Source organism: Sylvia atricapilla, chromosome 1, assembly GCF_009819655.1.
Source record: "Sylvia atricapilla isolate bSylAtr1 chromosome 1, bSylAtr1.pri, whole genome shotgun sequence".
Lineage (NCBI taxonomy): Eukaryota > Metazoa > Chordata > Aves > Passeriformes > Sylviidae > Sylvia > Sylvia atricapilla.
In genome coordinates this window covers 31,883,070-31,907,440 of record NC_089140.1, presented here as the reverse complement: position 1 = coordinate 31,907,440, position 24,371 = coordinate 31,883,070, and the positions used below count along the sequence as shown (strand labels likewise).

The following is a 24,371-nucleotide window of genomic DNA, read 5'->3' as shown; positions in this document are numbered from 1 at the left end:
CTTTCACATTTTGGAAATACTACAAGCAATACTTCTGAGCTTAAGTCACTGAATATTTGGTCTACATGATGACATAGTATTAAACTGTTTTTCAAAAGAATCATTTGAGAAAACAAATAAAGGATTTTTTTAAGCATACACTAGCTACATGCATGCCCTCAATCTGATTCTGAATTTGTGCTATTTATATCCATAGGAAATTGGTGATATTCAACATTTAGAACGCAACTGAGGTTCTACTCTTTGATCAGGTGGAAGAGAGAGAAAATCTCAGAAGTCTCAAGCAAGTTATTCAGCCGGAAAGCAGATCCCTAGCAGCTCTGAGGTGTGAACAGGTTGGTTTCATTCTGAAGCTGAGTGAACCAATGAAGAATCACCAAAGCAGAAAAAGGTGAGAGGTGCCCAGTCTTCTGGAGTGCTATCTCCAGCTCACAGCACAGTGGCTGAATGGTCACCTGCTGCACTTGTGCTGTATGTGAAGTGATGAGGGCCTCACACACTTCCCTTCTTGGGAATGGGAAATGTGTCCCAATACTGCTGTGAGGTACTGAAGTTGCAGAATGGAGCAAAGCTTTCCCCAGTCCTTCTCTTTCACAGGGTCATTGCACATGTTTTGTTCAAAGCCAGAAACAAAAATCTGCCAGGCTGGGCTTCTCCATGTCTGGAGCATGAGAGCGGGCAGGATCTCAGAGCATGACAGGGGCAGTCTGCAACTCATGCGTATTGGACCTGGAGTAACATTTGGCAAACTAAAATTTGTAGGATACAATTGTCAGGAGAGAATCCCACAAAAACGGACCTCCTTTAGTGTTGATCTGGATGTCCTACAGGCGGTAGGGAGTACACAGCTCACCTCCTCCTGAATGGGAAAAGAGGTGTTACAAACAAATCCCGCTTGCCTGCTTTTTGAAGAGATGGGGAGAAGAAAATCAACTCAAGTTTCTGAAAGAGTAGGAAAGCATCCACCCCCATCCCTACTCCAGCAGGACTGCCTGGTGAAGGAGAAGTAGTGATTTGCTGGTTGTGTAGAGGATGGTGGTGTTGTTTTGGAAAAAAACTTGCTTTCTTTTAAATGCCTCCTGCCAGGTCAGGGAGAGCAAATATTCAAAAAGGACTGCTGCCTCTCAATGATATATGGCTCCTGCGTACCAATACTTTGCAATTCTATTTCTACACTGCCTATCTTCACTTCATGCAGGGAAAACTAAAGTGGCATCTATCAGTTATTCCAATAGAGTCAAGAACTCCTAATACTTCAAGCCCAAAAGAAGTGTTTATTATGCTTTGTCAGGAAATGTTTGATACAAGGTAATTCATTCTTTTTGCAATGATCTACTTAAAAACTGATGTGAAACACATACAGGCATGAAACAGCTTGCATTGTTTTTACTGCATTTCTTTTGATTGTGCTACACCATGAAAGAAAAACAAACACTTCCAAAAAGCAGACACTCCCAGACTCCACATCTGCAAAGTGCAGTAGAGTTGTTTAGGTCTCCAGACTCCATCCTGTATCTATTTAAACATACATGTTTCTATATTTATATGAAGTCTCTTGCAAGTAAGGGAGCAAAGCCTAGTCTAGATTCCACTCTGGAAGGTATATTCAAGTTTAGATTTTTTGCTAAGCAAAAAAGCACCAGATAGAGTGTGTCCTTAGTTTTGCATTATATTGGACCAAATTATAAGTGTTTAATCTGGAAAACTGGAACTCTCCAATGTCTGCACATGGTCAATGGATCTGATATTCCTTTAGTGTTATTGCTGGTGTCTACAAGGGACAGGAAATGCAGTCACCTGGAGGCCAAACCTGTTGAGAATAGGGACCACAGTCCCTCACATCCCTGCTATGCCTTCAGTGACAGTTCACAGAAAGCAAGATGCTCTGAACACAAAGTTCTGGGTTTTTTTAAATGAAACTCTTTTGCCAAATACCTCCTGACCAGATCTAGTTTTGCTCTCTGATTCCCTTTTCTGTGCTGAAAAAATCCAGACTCATTCACCATGATAAACTTTCAGTGACTTAACACAAAAAACAACAGAAAATTTAATTTTATACAATTCCTACCACAATCCTCGCCAAACCTGCAATGATCCAAACAAGAACTAGAGAGGCCTATCTACTATTTACTCAATTTTTTTGACAACTAATAGTCCATATTATGCTGTCAGGCAGCTGATAGTTTTTAAACACACTGCAGGGCATATTTATTTCTCTTTTGACACTGTTTATATGTTATACTTATCTTGCTTAGTTAAAAAACAAAAAAAATTTGAGCACTGGCACAATTTTATCCTTTCTTAATGTAATCAAATGACTTCTGGTTATACTCTGGTCTGTCACATTAAGTCCCACTTTATTGAGTTGTCTTACTGTGGATTGTATTGTAGCAGTGCCTAAAGACTCAGACAAAGAGCATGGTCCTTTTGTGAATCCCATAGACTAAGGATCCATTATTCTTCTGGGTGTAGATACACTTCTCTTCGTAATTACATCCTGAGCTGTGACAAAGTGGCTGCCAGGCAACACAGCTGTCAAAACTACATTGCAGGGCAGTGGGAAAGCACAAATCAAGTATAATAATAAAATGTTTGGGACACAACAATGTTTGGGATTATCATAATCACCAACATCCTTGCAAAAGTATTGTGCTGACGTTACAATTGGGACTCCCAGATCGCTCTGGCATTTTAAGGTCTGCAGCACAATTTTTGTCTAAAGGCTGTCAGTGTCTGTCTCTTTTCTGTCTTTTGTGTCAGCTATAGATATCATGCAATGAGCCGTATCACTCTGCTAAAATAGGTGATTATTTTTTTACACTTAACCCTTCAGACCTGGCTAATGTAATGGGCAAGTGCAGCAGCAAGGAGGTGGTGCCAGAATGTGGCTGGAGCAAACCCTGTCCCTTTCAAGAGTACCCAGGTTGGCCTGATTCACGCTGCTCATCAAATCATGCACACAGGATGCAGTTAAGCTGATTTAACTGCTACTGAAAGGAACAGTTCTGCTTTACCTCACTTTCAGGTTTCTGCCTTCCTCAGTCCTGCAGCTGTTGGGTCACAAGGTGGATCAATTCAGCTGTCTGGCCAATGGAAAATCCATTATTTTCTGAGGTGTTATTTTTCCACCAGATCAATCAGCTGAATAGAGTCTGATGGTTACCAGATCCCACGGAAGGGTGGCAAACGGAATAACTCATCCATGGGTTGCTGGCGGGATCACTGTTTCACAGCAGCCTGCGGTCAGGTCAGTGCTGCTGAAAGGCCAGGCTGCTGCTGCATTCAGGTGACAGATAATCCCATGTCACACTGATGCTGGAAGAGGCTGTTCTCTGTCTCGGCACCCTGATGCAGGTTGGGCACATCTGCCGTGTCTCTACTACTGACCTTGTGATCCTGGAGGAGCTGGTTTAGGGAGCACATCAGTGATGAAAAAAACCTACTCCTTTTTTACTTCCCCCCCCCCCCCCAAGGTTAGTGTCACGGTTCAGTCAGTTTCCTGTGCGGTTGGAGGAGTACTAGGGTCAGTCCTGAAACCAGTGGGATGTCTTGGTTGGGACAAGGCTCTCTCTAACATGGCTGTGAAATTGGCCAGACTATAATGTCATTTACTGAGACAATAAAGCACTGGTAAACTCATCCTAGATGAGCAGGTCAGCCTTATTAGTAGCTTTGAGGCAGAAGATATAAGTAAAGGGAGACCCACATTACTATTGGTTCTGTGATCTATATAACAGAGAATAGAGTCCGGTAGAAATGAAGCAATTTCTGTACCATGAGTTGGAAAAGGCAGGCTCCAGAGACTAAATAAAGTCCCCATAACTCACGGAACTGAATTCTAGACAAGTGTTTTACAAATAGTAAGGGAATTGGTTTCTGTCATTGGGAGTTCTCTTGCAGGGGTTGCCTGAATCACTGGAAGCAAGTAATTCACCTGGGATGAACTGCTTCGTTTTGCCAGTATCAATGGTGGCTGGCACTGGAGGATGAAACACCTCTTTGAGTCAAAAAACCACTGGGAAGGGAACAGAGAAGGTCTTCACCCCCTGCAGCCAAAAATAATCACTAGACCAGAGCGTAACTCGGGCAAGTGGGAACGCGAGGAGGCCTCTAGCCCAGGCAGGCTCGGTGCTTGGGGGTCACAAACAGGCTGCTTAGGACTTCCTCCAGCACCCTCTTGACAGCCTCCAGGAGGAAGACGAGGCACCCAGCCCCTGGAGGAGCCCGAACCCCTCTCGCCTGGGCTCGGACCCGCCGTCTCTGAGCGTGCTGGCCATTCTCCCACGTGTTGTCGCCGTGGGCGCGGATCGGTGCGGGGCGCCAGGGCCGGTGGAGGCAGCGCGGGCGGCGGTCCTGAGCGCAAAGGAGTTAACAGGACTTTCTGCCTTTTCCCGCCCGCGCCTCCTCCACCCTCCTCATTACCTGCACTTTATCACCGCCGGAGCTGCGGGGCGGGAGCGGTGCAGGGCCGGCGGGGCTTCCTGCGCCGCCCGGGGCTGCCCGCGGCGCTGGGGCCGCGCCGTGCGGGGGAAGGTGCGCGAGTGCTGCGCGCTGCGTGCGAGGAGCGCCTGCCCGCCCGCCGTGCGCTGCCTGTGGGTGGGAGCGCGGCTGGCGCTGGGGCCGGGCGGGCGAGCGGGTCTGCGCGCCGCAGCCCGGCAGGGATGCGGCATGGCCGTGGGCTCCGTGAAGATGCCGTCGCCGTGTGAGGGCGCGGAGCTGACCCGAAGCTGGAGCCCCGGCGGCGGAGCCCAGGAGCCGCCGCCGCCGGTGCAGCTGCGGCAGAAGCTGCGGGAGCTGCCGGCGCTGCTGCGGAGCGGGCTAACGCTGCGAAGGAAAAGCGCGGCCGCCGCCGGCCGGGTGAGTGAGTGAGGAGAGAACGAGGGAGTCGCCGGCGGCCCGGGGCAGAACCCCCGCCCTGCCCTGCCGTGCCCTGCCCGCCGGGCCGCGGTGCCCGGGGCAGGCGGGGCGGCGCCCGCAGCGCCCCCGGCCGGGCCGCGGTGCGCGGGAGGCCCCGGGCTCTCGGAGCTGGCCCCGAGCCGGGCCGGGCGGCGGCAGGGGCGGAATGAGGGAGGGAAGAAGGGAGGATGCCCGGTCGGCAGCCGGGCGGCACCTCGGCACCCACCGGGAGACGTGCCTGCGGGAAGCCCCGGGTTCCGGCCACCGCTGCCAGCTCTGGTATAACATGCGATACCAGGGTGAGAAAGGGTCCCTGTCCCATCTCCGGGTTCCTCGAGTGGCTGTTCCCCTCTGTCCTTTATCCCTCGTGCGGGCTGATGCCCGCTCCCCGCGGATGGGAGGTACAGCGTGCCTGTGCTCCGACACCGGTGCCCACGCGTGTTCCGGCAGCGAACTCCAGCGTGCACTGGAGCGTGTGAAGCTGGGATGGAGCGAAGTTGGGATGCACACACCTGGCCTCAACCTCGTGTGTCTCCTGACAGTGAGGCTGTGGGGTCAGGTGGGCATCACCGAGATGCCCAGCTAAATTTCACTCAATTTCACCCACTTTTCAAAAGGCTGGTGCTGTGTCTTCGCCGGGCAGTCAGTGCTCAGGTGAAGTACAGCGTGACACTGCCGTGGCAGGGAACTGCAGTGGGGAGCAGCTGCTCACGGCTCCAAACTCTCCCGGTTGAGACTGGAGCCATAAATGGGGTGGCATTGCCTTCAGAGCAGTGGCAGTCTGCCTGGTCAGACCTTACCTGCAGGCCAACATTGATTGTAACCCACCTCCTGAGCAGTTGAAGAGGTTGGTTTGTGTGTGTGGGGAATCAGGTGAGCTGCTGTTTTGTTTCAGTGCACCCATAAACACCTGCAGAGAGTTGGGGGGAAGTCAGCATGGTGTGTGTTTGTACCCTCATCAACTTTGCAGTACTTTGCCCATGTAAATAAATGAATTCTCTGCATGGGGAAGTTGTTATGAAATATACCAGGGTATGAATTTCAAAACAAACTTCCTGGGTGAATGCTTTGTTGTAAGAGGATATATAGGCAAGGAAGATAATTAGGATTAAGGTAGGATATAAATTCATGGTAGAATAGCTGTTTTTGAGTAATGTGTATTGAGATTCTGGTTGTACGTTAATTTCTTTTCTCCGACACATTCAACACACAAAATAAAGACTAACCTGTATGGACGTGCCGAATCATTTTTATTGGTCTGGTAAATTAGTAATCCACCTGATTACAATTCAAGTTGTCCATATGAACACAGAGCTAAGGGGATTCAGTTAAATAGCTAAGTCTTGCTTTGCCCTAGGAGGATGTTTGCGACAGGTATCTTTCTTCCTATGAAGGAAGTCCTTTTCTGAATTGAGTGTGGTTTGTTCCTCATTAAAAGCATATATACTACCAACGAAATAGAGTATGTGTGCAGTGAGGAGGAGAGAAGCAGTGCAGAACTGCTGCTGGCAACAGCTTTAGTTCGCAGGCAGGTCTGAAACACTGTTTTAACAAAACAAATTCATGACACTTCAGGGAGACACCATGCAGAGCAGCTTCAGGTTTACTCTCCTGGTTATTCCTCACCACTACTGAAAGCATTTGACAAGTGAGCAGCATAGCAGTTACTCTGTAAATATTTGCTGTGGATGAGTTAACACCCCAGTGTTGATTATGCCTGAGTAGTTCCTGGGTCATGCAGCTCCTCACTTGAGCTTGATGAACCCTTGGTCCTCTCCTGTTTCACAGAGTTCCAGCTAAGCATCTGCCTGCCTTTGCTGATGTTCTGTGCTTAGGACCAGCAAACACAGTGTGACAGATTTAGTGGTGGTGTCACCTAGAGCTTCACCTCCCAGTACCCTGTGGGTCATCTTGTAAAGTTTTTCTTGAACCATCTGTCCTGGTAGGAAGACTGGATAGTGTGTCTGTAAGGCAGTCTGGAGTCAATCCAGCAGATCTTCTGCTAGGAAGAAATTCTTTACTGTGGGGGTGTGAGGCACTGCAAGAGATTGCCCAGAAAAGCTGTGACTGCCTCATCCCTGGAAATGTTCAAGGCTAGGTTGGGTGGGCCTTTGGGCACCCTGATCTAGCAGAAGGTGTCCCTGCCCAGGGCAAGGCGGTTGGAACTAGATTGTCTTTCAGGTTTCTTCCAAACCAATCCATTCTATGATTCTATGACTTTGGAGCAGCGGAAGATGCTGTGTGGAGATGCTGTATAGCTGCAACAGGACCTTCAGACCAGTGTCTTGGTCCCATGTGGAGAATGGGAATGCTGTGCTCTGCCATCTCTGGGTTTGCAGGGCCTGTCCTGCAGATGGAATTACTCAGCAGCATTGGTGCCTAGTGGGATGTTCCAAGGAGCAGGTCATACAAAGAGTCCAGCAGGATTGTTAATTCACTTGTTCCCTTTGGAGACAAAGCGGGCACCTGAAGTGAGTGGAGTGTCTCCCTACATGCGTGATCATCCAGGGAACAGTCTGTTTTTGTTAGTTGTACCCTATGTTGGTTCCTGTCTGTTCTATGCCTGTGCCTTTCCCCCTAAAATGGACTTTTAGGGGCATGACACTTTTCACATACTTCTATTTAATATGAAGAATAACTTAAACCCTGAAGGTGACAGTATTTGGGAGAGGAAAGAGATACATTAAAACAATAAAATGCAGTATTTTTGTCTTTCCCTTTTAAATGTGACCCTAAAATTTTAAAAGTCTTAAAATAAGGCTGGAGAAAGGAGTAACACAAATACATGAAACAAAGATTCCTTTTTTTTTTTTTTCCCACCTCAACAAAATATTTCAAGTTAATCCAAAGTTAATTTTCAGAGAGTTTTGTTTGCTTACAAAAAAACCCTGTAGTCTGTTCTTCCTCTCTGGTGACTTTTTCTTTGTGCCTTTTTGCTTATTCAAACACCAAGCTGAGAGTCTTATTTGTCCAGCTGGTTTCATCAGGAGTGTTGCTCACTTAGGTGAGCTGTTTTCAAGTAAATGCTGACCAGCTGAAATCCTGGCTTGTTTAATTTCCTAGAAAAATATTATGACCCCTGGACAGGGGTTCTGCTTCTGATGCTGACTTGCTCAGGGACTGCCTGTGGTGCAGTTCGCTTCCACATCTATAAAGCACAGATAATCTACATGTGTGCATGCCTGGGGACTATGGATAATAAAATATGGACGAGTTAAGGGTGTTAAAGGAAGTGTTAAAACATATAATTGCTTTAAGGATGTACTTCACTTCGTGCTGTTCAAATACTTCCTGGGCTTCAGGGGAAAGGACATTATTGTGCAGTAGAGGGTAATATTCATTAAAAGAATTGAGTACGTTTTGAAAATCAGTATGGAGTGAAATAATTTTTTTAAACTGTTTGGACATCTCAGTCCTTGGCCCTTCACACTAGACTATCTGAAAGTTGTGACCAGAGATGGGGATAATTGAAAATACAGTGTAACAAAATTAGATTTCCTTCTCAGTTCAGTGATCCCCAGAACTGGAGAGCAAATAGGTATTTTTTGCTTTCTGTGTGGGGATATGTCCAGTACTAATACATGTAAAGAACTTGGAGATGGAAAAGCACCTTGTAGAAAAAGCTGTAGTAACCATCCTGCTTGGATGTTTTTGTGCTGTGAACAGTAAACATGAATACACTCCACTGCTTCAGTCATTTAGATAAAACAAACATCCAGTTCCTTGTCTAGGGGAGCCTAGTCAGTGTTTCTTTTAAAGCTCTTGAACTTCAAACTGTACATTGACCTTGTCTTTGATGGTGTTTTTTCTTAAATTCATTCTTAGGGCAGGTGTAGCAGTTATCCAAGATGGCATGGATGATTAGATTGCATTTGCACAGTGAGCTGTGAGGTGTTGGTTTTACTCATCATCCTTTGCTGGATAAAATAGCAGAAAGTGACTGAAACTTTTGCTGTTGTAGCTGAGTTTGTGAGAGTGTGTGTAGCTGAGCTTGTGCAGAGGAGGGGGCTATTGTAGTGGGTCATCGTGCCCTGTGGAACTGTTCCCCTCTGCCATGTCCTTACTCAAAATCTCTGGAAAGACTCTTCTATATCCCAGTTTGCCTCTAGAGTTACATGTTGAGTGTACCTGTAGTAGGCATGAGTACTTTGCTTATGAACTGTCTTTGCTACTCTTCCTGCTGCCTGTTAAAGATATCTTCTTCTCTTCCCTTTTCTCTTGTGACTAGTGATGAAATACAGTTCTGTGCCTCTGGAAGCACCAGCAGTGAGGTGCTGCAGGCCACTCCATCGTGTTAAAACTCCTTTTCACCACACCAAGTTTCATTCTTTTTGGAGCTAATACTGCTCCCGAGAAAGCAAGTAAGTGCTCAGAAGGAGGAGGAATTTTCTTGCACACACACAGGCACACACCTTTTTAATCACCTCTTCCGTTTTCTGGGTTCATATTTACACACAGATAAAAACTGTTATACATGAGCTGCTCTTTGTCACAGTAATGGATCTAGAAAACCTTTTGGATGTCGTCGTGTCAAACCCCATTACTTTGATATTGTGAAAGATCCTGCTAGTCCGTAGAAACCTTCATTGTGAGATGTACCTTTTGGCGTGATCAAAGTTGGAGAGGACATTCCAAGAGGTCTTTGGCTAGGCAGATATTCTCAGACTGTTTTCACCTTAGCTTTGTTTTGAGCAGCTACTTTGCTGTGTCTTTGTTAGGATGTAAATTGACTGCAGGGTTACAGGTTGAAAATAAACTACGGAAGCTGTGGTAAAAAAGTCTACATGAGTTCAGGGTGAGTCTGGAGAAGTTCATGCAAGAGAAATGTAGTGAGGGTACATAATCCTCATCAGGCACAGAAGGTTCCCAAGCTGAAAATAGCTGGAGGGTTGGAGTGCATTAGGGATATCTATCTTGTATTCTGGCACTAGCAGTTGCCATGCTGTTGGAGACAACTCCTCTTTGGCAGAGGAAAAAAAATCAAACTATATGCAATCTGTTTTAATTAAATGAGGTATCAGATCCTCTCAACCTACATTCTGCTAAACTTTTCCTCATCTCTTATTAGAAGCTTTCAGTTGCTTATGTCATTCAAGTAGCTATTCTCTAACCAATTCATTTGGCAGCTGGGGAGACTACAGTGTTGTTGATGAGGTTTTGCCAGGACATTAGAAACTGGCTGCTGGAAACATTCAGAATTTACAGTCCTTCCTTCCATGGCTACCTCATCGTGGTGGTTGATATTTAGGTTTTGATTGAGCCGAGTATATAGATCTGCTTTGTAGCCAGATAATCCTCTCACAAATGACTGACATTTATCACTGTCCATGTCCTTGTTGGCAGCTTCTCATCTTCATGCTGCCTGAGTGACCTTGTATTTCATGCTGCTGCATTACACTCTTTTCCTAACATTACACTTCTTGAAGACTCCTAATCTTCCAGTACACCATTCTGTTTACATGGGTTTTGACAATACCTCCAATTATGTGCCATCAACACCTTTCATTAGCACCTTTATGTTCTTTTTACCAGTGTTGCTAACAAGAAAAGAAAAAAAATCATAATAATTTCTCTGGTATCTATGTTTATACTATAGAGACTTTAATTTTGACATTTCTTCTGCATTAAAAAGATGCAGTGACGTTTTGTGTAGATGCTCTACTGGCTGAAATCAGCACACGAAAATGCTGGATTGACTCAGTGGGTTGGAAGTTTTATTGTCAGAAGTATTATCGAAGTTGACTGATTGATATTGGTGACATTTTGCTTTCAAGTCTGCCACAGAGGTTCTACTCAGTAACTTAATACCCCCATCACTTTAGCAGCTATTATGTGACTAAAAATAGTTGTGATAAGTAGTCTTAAATTTTTCCTATTGTAATCAGGATTATTATGTATTCCTGCTAAATGTATTCGATTAAGATAATTATCTTTCACATATCACGTATAGGATCCTTAAACTTGTCAGCTCGGTGATTAGTGACACATGAAATATTGAGCAATGGATAAAATAGCTTTAACAACAGTGACCATGGCAGTTGGTGGAGAATTTCAGTGTCTCATGTGTTTATTTGCATAATAATTTGTTTCATAGTCAGTCTTCAGTGAATTACTAAATTGAGAATACTTCTTAATTAGCCCATGTGTTATGACATCTGAGAAATTATGCCTAGATTTGATTAACTACAGTTGAATGAAATGGAAAGTAAACCCACACTTCCACCCTAGGAAGTAACCTAGTAAGTTTTTCAGAATGCAAAGCTATTTGTCTCCCTGAGGTTGGGGATTAGCCTGATTGACAGGAGGATGCCCACTGCCTATGGTCTTACACTGGCACAGGGAGTGAGGCTGCCAGTAACTGGAATGACATGTCATCTGCTTTCTAGCATCCCTGGGAGAGCCCAGATGCAGCACTAGCTGGTGCCACTGCCAATGCGTGGGGAATAGGTGCCATCATGTGTCTTATGTTCACAGAAGCTGCATAAAATTGACACAGATTTCTTGACACATCAGAAATGCAGCAGCTTGCTTTAAACTATGGGAGAGGTTCTGTTTCCTTTCTCTGCTTTGGTCCAGAGCACATCCTGATAAGCCTCTCTTTGACCTGCCTACCATAAACCAGACTTGACTGTAACCCCTTTCCCATGCTGCAAATTAAGCTCCAGCTGAAAATACCTTGAGCTCATTTTGCCTGTCTTCAAGTGCCTGTTGTCTTGTGTTGGAAATAAAGCCTTCAGTTAAGGACAGCAGAAGCAAGTTGGTTGGCTTTGCATGTTTTCTGTCTGGTTGGACAAGAATCTCACTGGTTTCACTTTTGGTTTTGCTCCCCTTCCTAAATGATGTAGCTTGCAAGTCCTCAGATATGGTACTGCTGTGTATGGCTTGGAAATCTATCAAGGAAGTCTACATAGGCAATAAGATCAACTCCACTGGAAGTAAAATTAGTTTATTTGTCAGACTTCTGCTATCAATACATCCTGTTGAAATTCTTGGTTTAAGTGTGAGCTGATTGTCCATCCCCTTAGTTACATACTTACAGGAAAATAAAGAAAATTCACTTAGTGGAATTGTATACTTTAATTTGCTTGGTTACAAACCTGTATTATTGGTTAATTCACACTAGATTTCCCAGCTGCCAGGATGAATGAAGAACACCATACTGTACAATTATGACAAACTCTGTTAAGATTTGTATTCAGCTGTTGTTACTTGTATGTCCCCAGTGATTTGAATTCCATTTGCACCATGAGGAAATTGCAAAACAAGCTGTGCATTTTTATGCTGATGAAAACGCTGAAAATAGACAGGGATAGCTTTACAAAAGGGGAAAAGAAAAAAAAAAAGCAGAATATGCTGACTTTTCAGTTCAACTCACGGAAACCGTTGTAATAAAACAGTTTTATGTTAATTATATAACAAAGTAATATTTCACGTGTAGGAAAGGAAGGTCCTTCTTCTTTATACTTACACTATGTAACTTATGCAATGTAACTTCATATTTATACTATGTAATTTGGTTATTTAGTCCCAGACAGGTTCTCCTTCCCACCCATGGTTTCTGCTCGGCCCAGGCAGGTGCTGGGGTTAGCAGCCAGTGTATGAAGGTGATGGTTCTGGTTGCAGACTTTTGGTTTGGCTCTGCTAAAGCACTTGAGCCCTCTGATGGGCCTGGCTGCATTTCTGTGCCTGCTCACCAGGCAGCCATATGCTGCAGGTCTGGTCACACGGTCATCTCCTTGGGATGTGAGCCATCTCCTGATAAGGGTTCATATTAATGCTTAGAAAAAGGGTTTTAATGTTGGTTTGGGCTCAGCAGGGTGCTGTAGGGCTGGAAATCAAATGGGACACCTTGTACCTCTGGGCAGGGTGAGAGTGCCCTGTTCTTCTGTAGTCTTTCAGGGCTGGCTTAGCTGGGCTGCCCACTGCTCTACATCTGTGCACAAACTCCTAAACACCTCTTTTCCCCAAACCAGGCTGCTTTGCAGATCCTGTAGGGTTTTTGTGAATGAATCCATTTCACTGGGATATTTTAGTTAGCGTTTTAGTATCTGGGGTATAAGCTTTATCCATGACACCTTTTTATTTAAACATTTTTTTGTTACACCTGTGTTTTTGGCATGAGTTTAAGGACAAAAAAGGTTATTTGGGCTCTAAAGTTAAAAGCCATGGAAGCAGGATGTGAGTATTTGCAAATTCTAGGTATAAAATGCACTAGCTATTCATAATTGTCACTGTGTCTTTTATCTCAGTTAGCTTATTGTTTGGTTTGGGCTAGTCTGACCTGGTAAAATGATCTTCTTATGGATATTATATTAAGCTAGGGTCAATTACTAATTTAATAATTTAAATCATATGGTATACATTTTTGTCTGATTAATTCCTTTTTAAAAATATATTTTCCTGCAGAGAGACACAGTGGTCTAACTGATTAAAAGTCAATATACTTTTTTATAGTGCAAAAAGAAAATATTCTGCTGATTGAAGGAGAAAAAACCTCTTCAGTCTCTATAAATAGCAGTAGATGTGTATTCATAGCATCAGTAAGGATCTTGTGCCTTCAGTTTTAGAACTGAATGAACCCATTAAATCTTAAAATGCCAGATGATTTCTAGTTTTCCTTTTTTGAAATACTGGTTGTGAGGAACACAACTGTTTTTCCCCCTTATTGTTGAGGAAACTGCCTTTCTTTCCCTGCTTCCTGAACCTCATACTCAAGCCTTTATGAAACTGAGACATTAATGGGCTACACGAGTTAGAGCAATAAAGAAAGAAATAGTTGAGAGCCTCTCCAGCAGTCTTCTGTTTAATTATGGGGTGTGTTTTATCTCTGTGTGTGTGTGTTTTATTGTGGTAGCTTCTCCTGCAGCTGCCCTTTCTGAGCCTCTGCAGGTCGTGCATATGCCAGTATCAGCACTCTGACTGTGGAATGAGTGGCACCAAGCAGGGAGCAGTGGCTGCTTGAAATGATACCACTGGTGGAAGAAATGTATGTCAAACCACTCCCTTCGTGATGGAGTAGATGGTGTGCAGTTTGTAGGTCAGTATTGAGGAGGAAGAAGTACTGCATTTTGGGTTAAAAACTGAAACTAAACAAAAAAGGACCCCAAACCTCAAATCCCACAGAAAAACCCCCACAGAAAGTCGAGGTCCAGGCCACTTGTGAACACCAAGAATTTATGACATGGCTTGGGGGAGGGAGACCAGGTGTTTGGGGTTTGTTTTTACATTTTTTAAGATGATAAGCATTTAATTGTGATTTTTCTGGCCAAGAGAGATCTGGACCCAGTGGACCTAAAACACTTTGTAATTTCAGATGGATGTGGTAGTCATTTGCTGCAATAGACTGCTACTGCACACTGCTGAGCAGATGCTCCATTTCGTCCCATAGGTGAATGCAGTTCAGTGACACATCAATTGATTTTTAAAATATGCAAAGAAGGGAGAAAAAACAATGCACACACGTGATTAGCTTTGAAAGTTGTGAAGCTTTTGTTTATTGGGTGGCTGAAGGAATGACACAAAAGTATCACTTAGGTCTGCTTTGGATCCCAGCTCATGCACAATCCAGTGCTTTGTTGTGGTTTGTCATTTCTGCAGTGTCTGGAGCCTCTTAGCAGTAAAAATAAATCTGGGGGTGTGGGCTGTGAGTCTGATGCTGAATCTGTGTTGCAGGACAGACTGAGTTGTGTGGTGTTTGTTGAGGAAGGCCATGGGAGAGCCAAGCCCTGAAGGAACAGGAGCAGAATCTAGTAGTTAGCTGCCAAAGAAGACAGAGGAGGACACAAACTATCCCAAGCTTAAGTGTGTTTTGACGTAGGCAGGATAAACTGTAACATCTGTCAGTGCTCGCACATTTTTGTGTGTGGGAAAGCTCTAATGTAGCCTTCCTTGCATTTTGTTGGGAAAAAATAATTTAAGAAATTTAAAATTAATTATTTTAATCTTAAATTAAAATAATTTAAGAAATATAATTAATATTAATAATAATATTAATAATCCTGTTAGGTCTAACTGTTATAAATAATTTTGGAAACTTAAACAGTTTAATTTCCATTCACAAAGAATGGCATAATCATGTTAAAGTTGGAATTTTGATACTTGAAAAACTAATACCATGCATACCATCTTAAAGTTAGACTCTCAGCTCAAAGAGTTTCTGCAAATGATTAAAAGACCTGTTCTCTTTATTCCATATGTATAAAAATATTGATAAAAATGCTCAGTCTGTTGGAGCACAGAAATTCATAAATAGCGTCTTTGTCTTTGACAGCAATTGCTGCAACAAAACACATAAATTCAAAAAATAATAATGGTAGTCAAATTAATATCTCTATATTTATATTTTTTACTATTGTGCTGAAGGATACAAAGAGGAACATTGAGCAGATATTTAATTTCTTGTTTTATCTCATTAAACAAAACAAATGAGTTTCAGATTCGTTGTACCAAAGCTATTTATCTAATTATGGCTTTCAGTGCACTTGAATGAATGGTTGCAAATCAATAGGTCTCTTAGGTTGCCAGGACATGCATTAATACTGGTGAGTGTCCAAGCTGGAGTAGCAGGAGTGATGTCTCTTTGGTTTTTTTCCATTCAGATATCTGTCCTCAGTTTATACAGTGTATGCATAAACTGAAAATTTACCTGAAGGCCTGCTTAAAGAATTCCATTTATAAATTGATCATTTGCAATTCAGTGTGGCAAAAAAAAAATATTTACACTGTACTGGCAGAGGTTTTATTTTTAAAAAACACAAATTAATTCTTTCAGAGGAACCTAGAGCAGATAAAACCATGTTGCAGTGGGTCAGGATGATAGTTCATCTAGTCCTGTATCCATATTTTTTAAGTTTAATCTAACAGCTAACAGTTTTAGCCATAAATATAATGTTTCTTGTGATTTCAAGAGAGTGTGTGGGTGAATGTATTGCATGCCTCTGTCACCCTGTTTGTTTTGGGTTTTTTTTTCTAGTTTCAAGTAGTCAGTTTATGCTCTGATGCTGGGGGCTTGTTAACATTAACCACTTTAGTTACAGCTTTTCATGTTGTGCATCTACGAATTCAGTATTTTAATGAATCTGGATAGTGTTTTGTTTTCAGATTCATCATGGAACACAAATAAATATACAAAGCTTCTCTGTAGGATCTGATGACAATGACTTTACAAGGGAAGAAAAACTATGTTTTGTTTTATTCTGTTGTTGACGAAATGTTGACAAAAACATTTAGTTTTGATCAGTTTTGAACATCCTACCTTTAAATTCAGTGAGCCTTCCTCTGTTCCTATGAGGCAGGGAACTTCAAGCTTCTGTACATTTAACTTTTTATTCTTTTTTACAGCTGATTTTCAAGGAAGCAATTGCAGTCTCTCTAGATTACTCCTTCTGTGCTGCAATCATTTTTGTTACCTTGTTTTGAACTCTGTCTGGTCCTGCAGTGTCCCTTTGAACTAGTGATGGCTTGTGCTGAAAGTAATATTCCAGATGAGACTGCGCCGCTGTTTCATATAAATCATGCAATTTCCTCCCTCTCCCCATCATGTAGGATTTTCATTTTAACAATCTGCCTTCTCTTCAGAGCTCCTGGAGCCACTGATTAGTTCTTCACACAAAATGTCTTCCCAGCCATTCAGGTTGCTTTCTTTCAGCTGATATAGTTAATTTAAAGCCATATAAATTGTCAGCATATTTTTCCTTGCTTTTGATGTGAATAACCATAATTTAGCACTGTTTACTTGCCTACCTTGACTAGAGCCGTTTGAAGCTGTTTATAGACTTCTGATTGTGACTAACCAAATTTATATGAGCAATATTTGCTTATCTTGATGCTGACATCATAAATATTTTTTATGAAACAGCATCCAGCCTAGGATACAATGTTGAGGTGTCTTTGTATTTCCCTTTTCACAATGAAAACAGTCCATTTAATCCTGTTCTTGTCCTTCATTGCTTCTGTGTTTTTGATCAACTGCAATGTTTTGTCTACACATGAAAGACTACTTCAGCTTTCTTTGAGGAGTTTTCTGTGTTAGGGTGAGTCCATACTGTCCTTGCTGAAGTTGGAGGTACAGCTGTAGAGTGTTGCTTTGTAGGTGGTCTCTGAACATACGAGAAAAGCAGATGATAGCACGTCAGTCTTGAGTTTGTTGCAACATGCTCTGTCAAAGGCTTTGCTGTTCTTCTAAGGAATGTAAGAATATTCATGACCAGTGAAGCTCCTGTTTGGTGGGTGGACAAGTGTTTGGAAGTCTTTCCACAGAATAGAAACCAACAGCTTTGTCAAATAATCTCTGAGCAGAGCTCTCTGCAAGAGTATCTCTTGACTCTGATCCTGTCAGTATTTTCTTTAAAAACTGTAGTGATGGAGAGGAGAATAGGTTGTTAAGAAGTAGCTACTGCTCTGATGCATCAAAGAAGAAAGAGTGGTGAGGAAAACTGCCATTTTTTTGTGCTTTTAAAAATAATGTATTTTTTTTAAAAGAAGTATTTCTGCTTAGGCAACTTTATGGCAAAACTGCTATTAGAAACAAACCCATCTAATGGGTGAACAAAGAATTTTGAAGAATGTCACATTACAGGCATTTGTTCTGTCACAGGCATTTGAATGACACAGTACAGGCATGTTAAAAACAGAGACACAAAGCGTCCTTGTAGTGAGTGGTCTTTTGCATTTACGCAGAAAAGCATAGCTAGCAGAGAAACACTGCTTTTAAATCAGAGTTGTGGTCTGATAAAAAACAATATGAACTTAGGCTCTTTGAGAATCCATTTATTTTGGCTACAGAAAAGTACCTACTTTAGTTGTTTATTAAGAGCAAAACATGTTACAAAAAAAGTATGGCAGGTTGGTATCACATTTGTCCCTTCTGTAAATAAAAAAAAATTCCAAGGGAACTATGCAGAGACAATAATTTCTTGTTAAAAACTGTCCCTGGTCACTGAAAAGTTAATGGTAAATTTTGTGAAACTACTGAAGCTGGAAACCTGATTTAACTTTTATTTTATTTGAGTTAAGCAAGAAAACAGACTGCATCTTCATCCCCTGCTTTAGCAGTTCTTGGTGTTATCTGACTTTTAGAAACAAAGCTAAATGCTGAGGGTCTGTGAGTCATCTTCTTTTCAGCCTGAGCCAACTCCAGCATCAGTATGTGTATGCTTGTTTCTTAAACCATGACTTTTTCCCTCCTAAGTTAGTCATTGTTATCTCTTGGCACAAGTGAAGAGGGTAGAAATGTCAATAAGCATGAGGCATGCTAAAAACATGCAAACAAACCTCCCATGTAATCTTCTAACCCCAGAGTGTTCCCATTCCCATTTCTTTGTTTTCATGAACCCATCTGATCTTTTGATCATATCCTGATGGAGGGAGCAGGAAAGTGAATTCCAAGGCAAGGATTTACTGACCAGGAATAATGCCCTAGAGGCCCTCTTCAGTTAGCTTCTGCTGGTGTGTCCAGTTTCCAAAACAGACATTATGGCACTGCATAAAGAAAAAGAAGAAAGTGGATTAGATAGAGGTGAAAAATTTCTGCTGATCTTTTTTTGAAAGCTTTGCATTTTGAAGAAGTATCTGTGTATGTATCTACACAGCAAAGAGTTTTGTAAGATCCTTTTAATTTTGGTACAGTTATTTCTGGTGCTGGAGAAGCTACCAAATAGGTAGTTAACCCATAGGCTTAAGCTGGTTTGGATAAAATGGATGAAGCCCTTGGGATTTGGGGTGGTTGTTCCATTGAGGTAAGGATGGTTTGAAGTCACCTCTAAAAAAACAGCGTGAGAAATGATGGAGCAAGATGATGGTGGTGAGCATCAACTGTTTTTTGAAGAAAGAGTATCTCAAAGTGAAGGTCTCTTACAGTAAGTGGTGATTTGCCCTCAGTCTGCTCTAGGGCCAGAGTTTAACCCCATGCAGTGTGTCCTTGCTGCAGAATAAGTGGCTGAGCTGTATGAGCTTTGGAGATTGTCATGGTGAAGAGGCTGGAAGAATCTGAACAGAAATTACCTTCTTTGCCTGGGCTGCTTTGGTAAATTGGTGAGAGTAAACTGAGTGTCCCAGCAGTCTGTTAGGATGTCACTGACGTCTTGCTTTTTGTTAGTGTTCATGGAAACACAGAACATCTCTGCTACTCTCTGACAGATCAATCACTGTGGGGGAAATCATGCCATGTATTAATCTTTTGGATAATTTTTCTTCCCTGATTTCAATCTACATTATAATTTTCCAGTGTGTATTGCTTGAAACAACTTTTCAAGACAGCAGTTCCCCATCTCTCCCACCTCCTGCTTTGTGTAGGTCAGAAAACATTTGCTGACTTAAAATGATATTTATTAGTGACTTTTAAAACTGAGTAGGCTGGTAACTAGGATACAGTGGGTGAGTGGAAGGAGGGTAGCAGCATATTGAAGTGATCAACGTTGCAAGAACTGGCTGTGAACTGCAGCACATTGAAGAATAAGAGAGTTAATTCTCTTTGCCCCTAGGCCTGAAAAAATGTGGTTAGTCTTTACTTCCTTTTATTTTCATGGGACAAAGCAGTCCTTCAAGGATCTCAGGATAAAGATTTAACATGGTGAAGCAGAATAAGGTGGCTCAGTTCTATATTGTTGCTTTCCATGGATATATAAAGGAGGATCCTGAGGAGTCCTGGTGTATGTAGAAGGGTGCGGATTCAAGTACCACGCGAAATGCCTGAGCTGCTCCTTAGTCTGGTAATCAGAAGTTCCTCCGAGTGTTGTTCCTAGCGCTGGCTGCCAGGCCTGGCTGTCCTCAGGTGATGGAAACGTGACCCTGTAGGAAGGCAGTCATGTGTGAGTCCTTTCCTCTGATTGTGTTATGTTCTGCTGGCTCTTTGAGGTTGCTCTGTTCAGGATACACTCAGCTGTACTTTGGCTGTGAGTAATGCAGAGGCTATTCTGCTCTTCTCTTTTGTATGCCCTGTTCACACAACTGATAAGCAAGCTTCTGTTCACATTGTCCCTCTGCTTCTCTCTCTTACATGTTCTAATGAGTATTTCTTTAAAAATAGTTACAGTGCTACTGCTGCTGTCCCTGGTGAGGGATGAGGTACTCTCCTGGGTGGTTATCTCAGATTCTGCAGGTGCAGGCTGTGCACCTCGTGTATATTTTGAAACAGCCTTGAAAAAGTCATCCACAACTTTCATGCCAAAAGACTTCTGGTTTAAAACAACAGTTCCTCTGGAGGAGTGATTTTCCTTTCAGCACCTGATGTACAGAGATCTTTTGAAATCTTAGAGAGTTCAACCTCTTTGTCAAGAGACACATCTTACACAGACATGTGTGTTCAGTTTCATAAAATACAGTTCACCTCAGAACCCTGCTCTGCTGTAATACTGTGGACTTTTTTGCACACATGTTTTTCATGCTAATTTAGACTCTAGCTGTTTTTTTCTTTTGCATATGCCTTTGAGTATGAGAGTAAGATTGACTAGGATATAGATATCATATGGTGGGACTTCTGTTGGGGTGGAAAACTAGATAATAGTTGCAAATGTAATTAAAGGTTAATTAATTCAGATAATCAGACATAGAAAGTAGAAAAATCTTCTAATCCTTTGACTCTCAAATTGTGAGAGTTTTTTCTGTTTTTCTTTTATAGGGAAAAATGTGCCTTAAAAGTAATTTAAAGGCTTTGTAATGCATTGAAAAAAATGGAACAAAGGGATAGGAACTTTCTGCTTTAAATGCCAGATCTGGTTTTGCTGGAGGGAAATTAATGACATCATGGGGGACAAGAGACTGATGTGGGACAAATTGAAGCAAGGTTTGTTTGTTTGTTTAGTTAAGCTGTCTACAATAGTTTTTTCATAGGTAATTTCTCCATGAAAGGTTTAGAGCAACAGTTTAATAAATGCTTTTTCTGTGAATTAGAGTGGTGTTATCATCTCAGAGTATGTTAATTTTGCAATAGTATCTTGTCAAATTCTGTGGCTTTATTCTTAAACTGACTTTGGCTGTACATCTGAACATAGCCTAAACCTGAGGAGAGGTGCAGGGATCATTTCTAAAAGCCCATGCTGTCTTGAAAATAAATAATAAGTGTAATAGGACAGTTTCTATTAATGATCTGTTCAAAAGTCTATTGTTAGACCAAGTCCCTACCTTTCAAAACTGCAGGACAAAAAGAAAAAAATCCCTGGTACCAGCTGGAAAATCTCAAGAGATAAAGAAAACCCTTCCACTTGGGGATCAAACTTCCTACAGCAGTATGAAGAAGGACTTGTAGACTTAATTGAATTTGGAGTAAATCTGCAGCATGAAAATTCAGAATAATACTGCATCAACCTGATGTGACATATCCATGTGCTAGTAATATCAAATGTGTGCAAACAGTTGTTTATATGAATAAAGAATGAAAACAAAGATATGTGTCAGAAGAAAGGAAGGTAATTACATTTTGGGATGAAGAATATAATTAAGGAGATCTGCCTCATTAGGATGGAAGTCTTGCCTCCCTTGAAAGACTGTACTTATTTCTTGAACCTATTTTCACAAAGGAGGTTCATGTCTAAAGATGCCTGAACTGTATCTGTGACCTTCTGGGGATACTGAGCACATCTTTTACTTTCTTATGAGATTAATTTGCACAAGATACGTAATTTGCATTATTTGGTTTTGATTTTATCATACTAAGTGAAGTTTCCATCGCTTAGCTGCTTGACACTTGAGCAGTTTTACTGAGGCAAAAGAAATACACAAAACTCGTCTGTGTCTTGCATATATATTTTCTGATTCTGTATGCTCTCAGTCTGGTGAAAGCTAAATTTACCTAAGCAGCTTTTAGTGGTTGCTCATATATTCTAGGCTCTTCATGTTCCAATCGTATTCCATATCTAACAGTTATTGCACACTGCTTTCCACATTGCTCTGTGTGCCAAGCAGTTGGGATTGAATGATAGGCATGCAGTAGTTTCTGCTACATTGAAAAATTCAGACATTTTTGAACTGCCTTGTGTCTCAGGTCCTTCCCCATCTCAGAGGTGATAAACCTCCCTTTGGAGTGGTTTGCACTTGAGTTTTCATTTATTCCTACTTTAATGGCCCTATTAAAGATTTGCAAGGTGGTCGGAGTTAGCACAATCTCACTCTGCAGATGGTTTGAAGGTGCTGGTAGCTGAGTTCCAACTATTTCTGAGGCTTTGCCAAGGGCAGCTGAGGAGTTCCTGATCTACTTTGCCAAAATATTGCTTGTATGCTCTAAGGGAAAGCTTTATTCTTTCTTTGCATATTGAGTGTTTTTAGCTCTCCGTACAGTGAGGCCTTGACTGCTTCATGAAACTAAAGTAGTTAAGCTTTAATAGTTTTTCCTACAAAAACGTAAATTACAGCTGTTCTTCTGGAAGTGGTTAAGAACTCCCACTTTCTGGTTCATAGTAGGTTGGCACTGGCTTGTGCCAAGAGCTACTGTCAGTGAAATTATTATTGTTCCCAAGAGGTCACGTAAGGGAGCGCTGCCAACACAAACCACAGCACTGCAGATTCTCAAACTGTTAAGGCTGTAATGCAAAGTTCTTTAAGCAGAGCTTGTTCACCCACCCTCAAGGCTGCTCCTGCTCTCGGAAAACCTCAGAAGCAAGAAAAGCAGAAGTTGGCAGTTTTACTCTAGATTTGTTGAGTTTTAAATGTCCTTTAGGTATTTGAACTTAGAGTGGGGCTGCCTTGGGTACATGGGGCAGAGCTTGCATGCTTCTAGCCCTTAGCAGATAGCAGATTTTTACCAGTGTGTCTCAAGGTGCTTTCAGAGTGTGCTCATGGTTGTTCCCATTGCATGGGAAGGGAAATGTCTCACTTATGATTGTGACCACACCATGTTCAGGAATAAAACTGAGGTACACTGAACAGTCTGGTGCTTTTCCCAGTGGGCCACTTGGTCTCTGTGAAATCAGATCAGTTTCTAAGTTTCTCAGAAACAAAAAGAAAATAGTTTGAATGTCTTGTACCAGAAAGGAGTAACTAGGAGTTTCCTCCTAGTAGGAAAACGTTCTGGGAAATTACTGGGTGACCTACCTTCTGTGCAGGCAGTAGTAAAAGCAGGGCTCTCTGGGAGCAGGGACATTAAAAACATACCTTTGTGCACTTGTAAACCCAATCATGGACAATGTATGCAGCCTGTTAAAAGAAAATTTTAAAAAGTTGCCAGAAAGACAGGCATTTTTCAAGTAGTAAATTAATGCAATTTACTGAGAGGTATTTTCATAAATCATAGTCAGACTTTTAACTTTGTCTTTTTGTACTTGAAACATTAAAGATACTTTAGCTATTGAAAACTATAAAACTGTTTCTTTAATTACAAATTGCTTCCACATGAATTAAGATTTTAATGGATTTTCTTATTTGATAATATATGCACTCTATATTGACATTTTTAGTCATTTGTTGTCATCGTCCACAACTGATTTGCTGAATATTTGTTAATATTTGGGGTTTTGTTCCTGCATCTGCATTCACTGAAATAGCTGCAGCAATCTTGGATATTTTTTGCCCTTCTGCTGTTTGCTGGAATTCTTGTGGTGGAGGTGAGCATTCTTGCAGCTGGGTTAATGGGGGCAGTTCATCAGAAGGCTCCTGAACCTGTGCTAGCAAAAATCAAGTACCCAACCATGCTGGTTTTGCCTGACACCAGAGAGGGAACGTTTGAACTTGCACCTACGTGGTGGGTGCTTGGTAGTGACAGGTGAGATGAATCACTTAATTGATTGTCTGCTTTAAAATTTTTTATTATATTTAATCTTTGAAAAATGTGGCTTGCTGAAGGTCACGTGCTGGCACCAGTATTATCTGCAGTAATGTTGACAGCTGGGGTATGTCAGCAGCTGAGGCCTGGCACAGTGGCTAATGTGACGAGGAAAAGTTTTGATGGAAGGCTAACCTGAAAATATGTGATTTTAGGAGCCCCTTTTAAAACACAGAGTGCACCTAGAAATATACTTCTCGTTGCCCTGAATCTCCACAGACTGTTTCTCCCATGCCTGGTAGAGCCAGCTGGACTAGCAGAATTTAATTGTCTGGGAGTGATAGAGCAGGAGAGAAGTACTGAATTATCTGGATACTAAGGGAACTCCAGGAGATTGTTTGATCCAACCCCTGCTCTGTGCAGGACAAAATTCAAAGCCTGAGAAATTGTGCAGGATGCTGTCAGGTGAGGTTACAAAAACTCCAGGAAAGTTTTACAACCTGAGCATTTATTCTTGTGTTTGGCACACAACTTCCTCATAAATTTCTTTTTAGTAATGCATGTTTGTAAGTCAGGCTTCCTGGCTTTCAGAATCTCTTTGCTAAGTAGATGTGCCATGTTGCTTTTTTTTTTTTTTTTTTTTTTTTTTTTTTTTTTTTTTTTTTTTTTTTTTTTTTTTTTTGAAATGTGTCATGAGAAGGTATTTTGCTGGCAACACAAGAAACATGTCAACAGAGGTACTTTGAAAAGCTTTTAAGTATGCAGACAATCTGCATCTTCCTAC

The 24,371-nt window shown here is 41.9% G+C and overlaps 1 protein-coding gene across 1 annotated transcript in view; it reads left to right on the top strand.

Moving 5' to 3' along the window:
* Positions 1 to 4,653: 4,653 nt before the first annotated feature.
* The window catches only part of RAPGEF5 (Rap guanine nucleotide exchange factor 5), a 158,939-nt gene continuing 139,221 nt past the window's right edge, over positions 4,654 to 24,371 (top strand). The window contains exon 1 of the mRNA XM_066318589.1: positions 4,654 to 4,857. Within this exon, the coding sequence (XP_066174686.1) occupies positions 4,669 to 4,857 (189 nt within the window). The 5' untranslated portion in view covers positions 4,654 to 4,668. The remainder of the gene's footprint in view (positions 4,858 to 24,371) is intronic.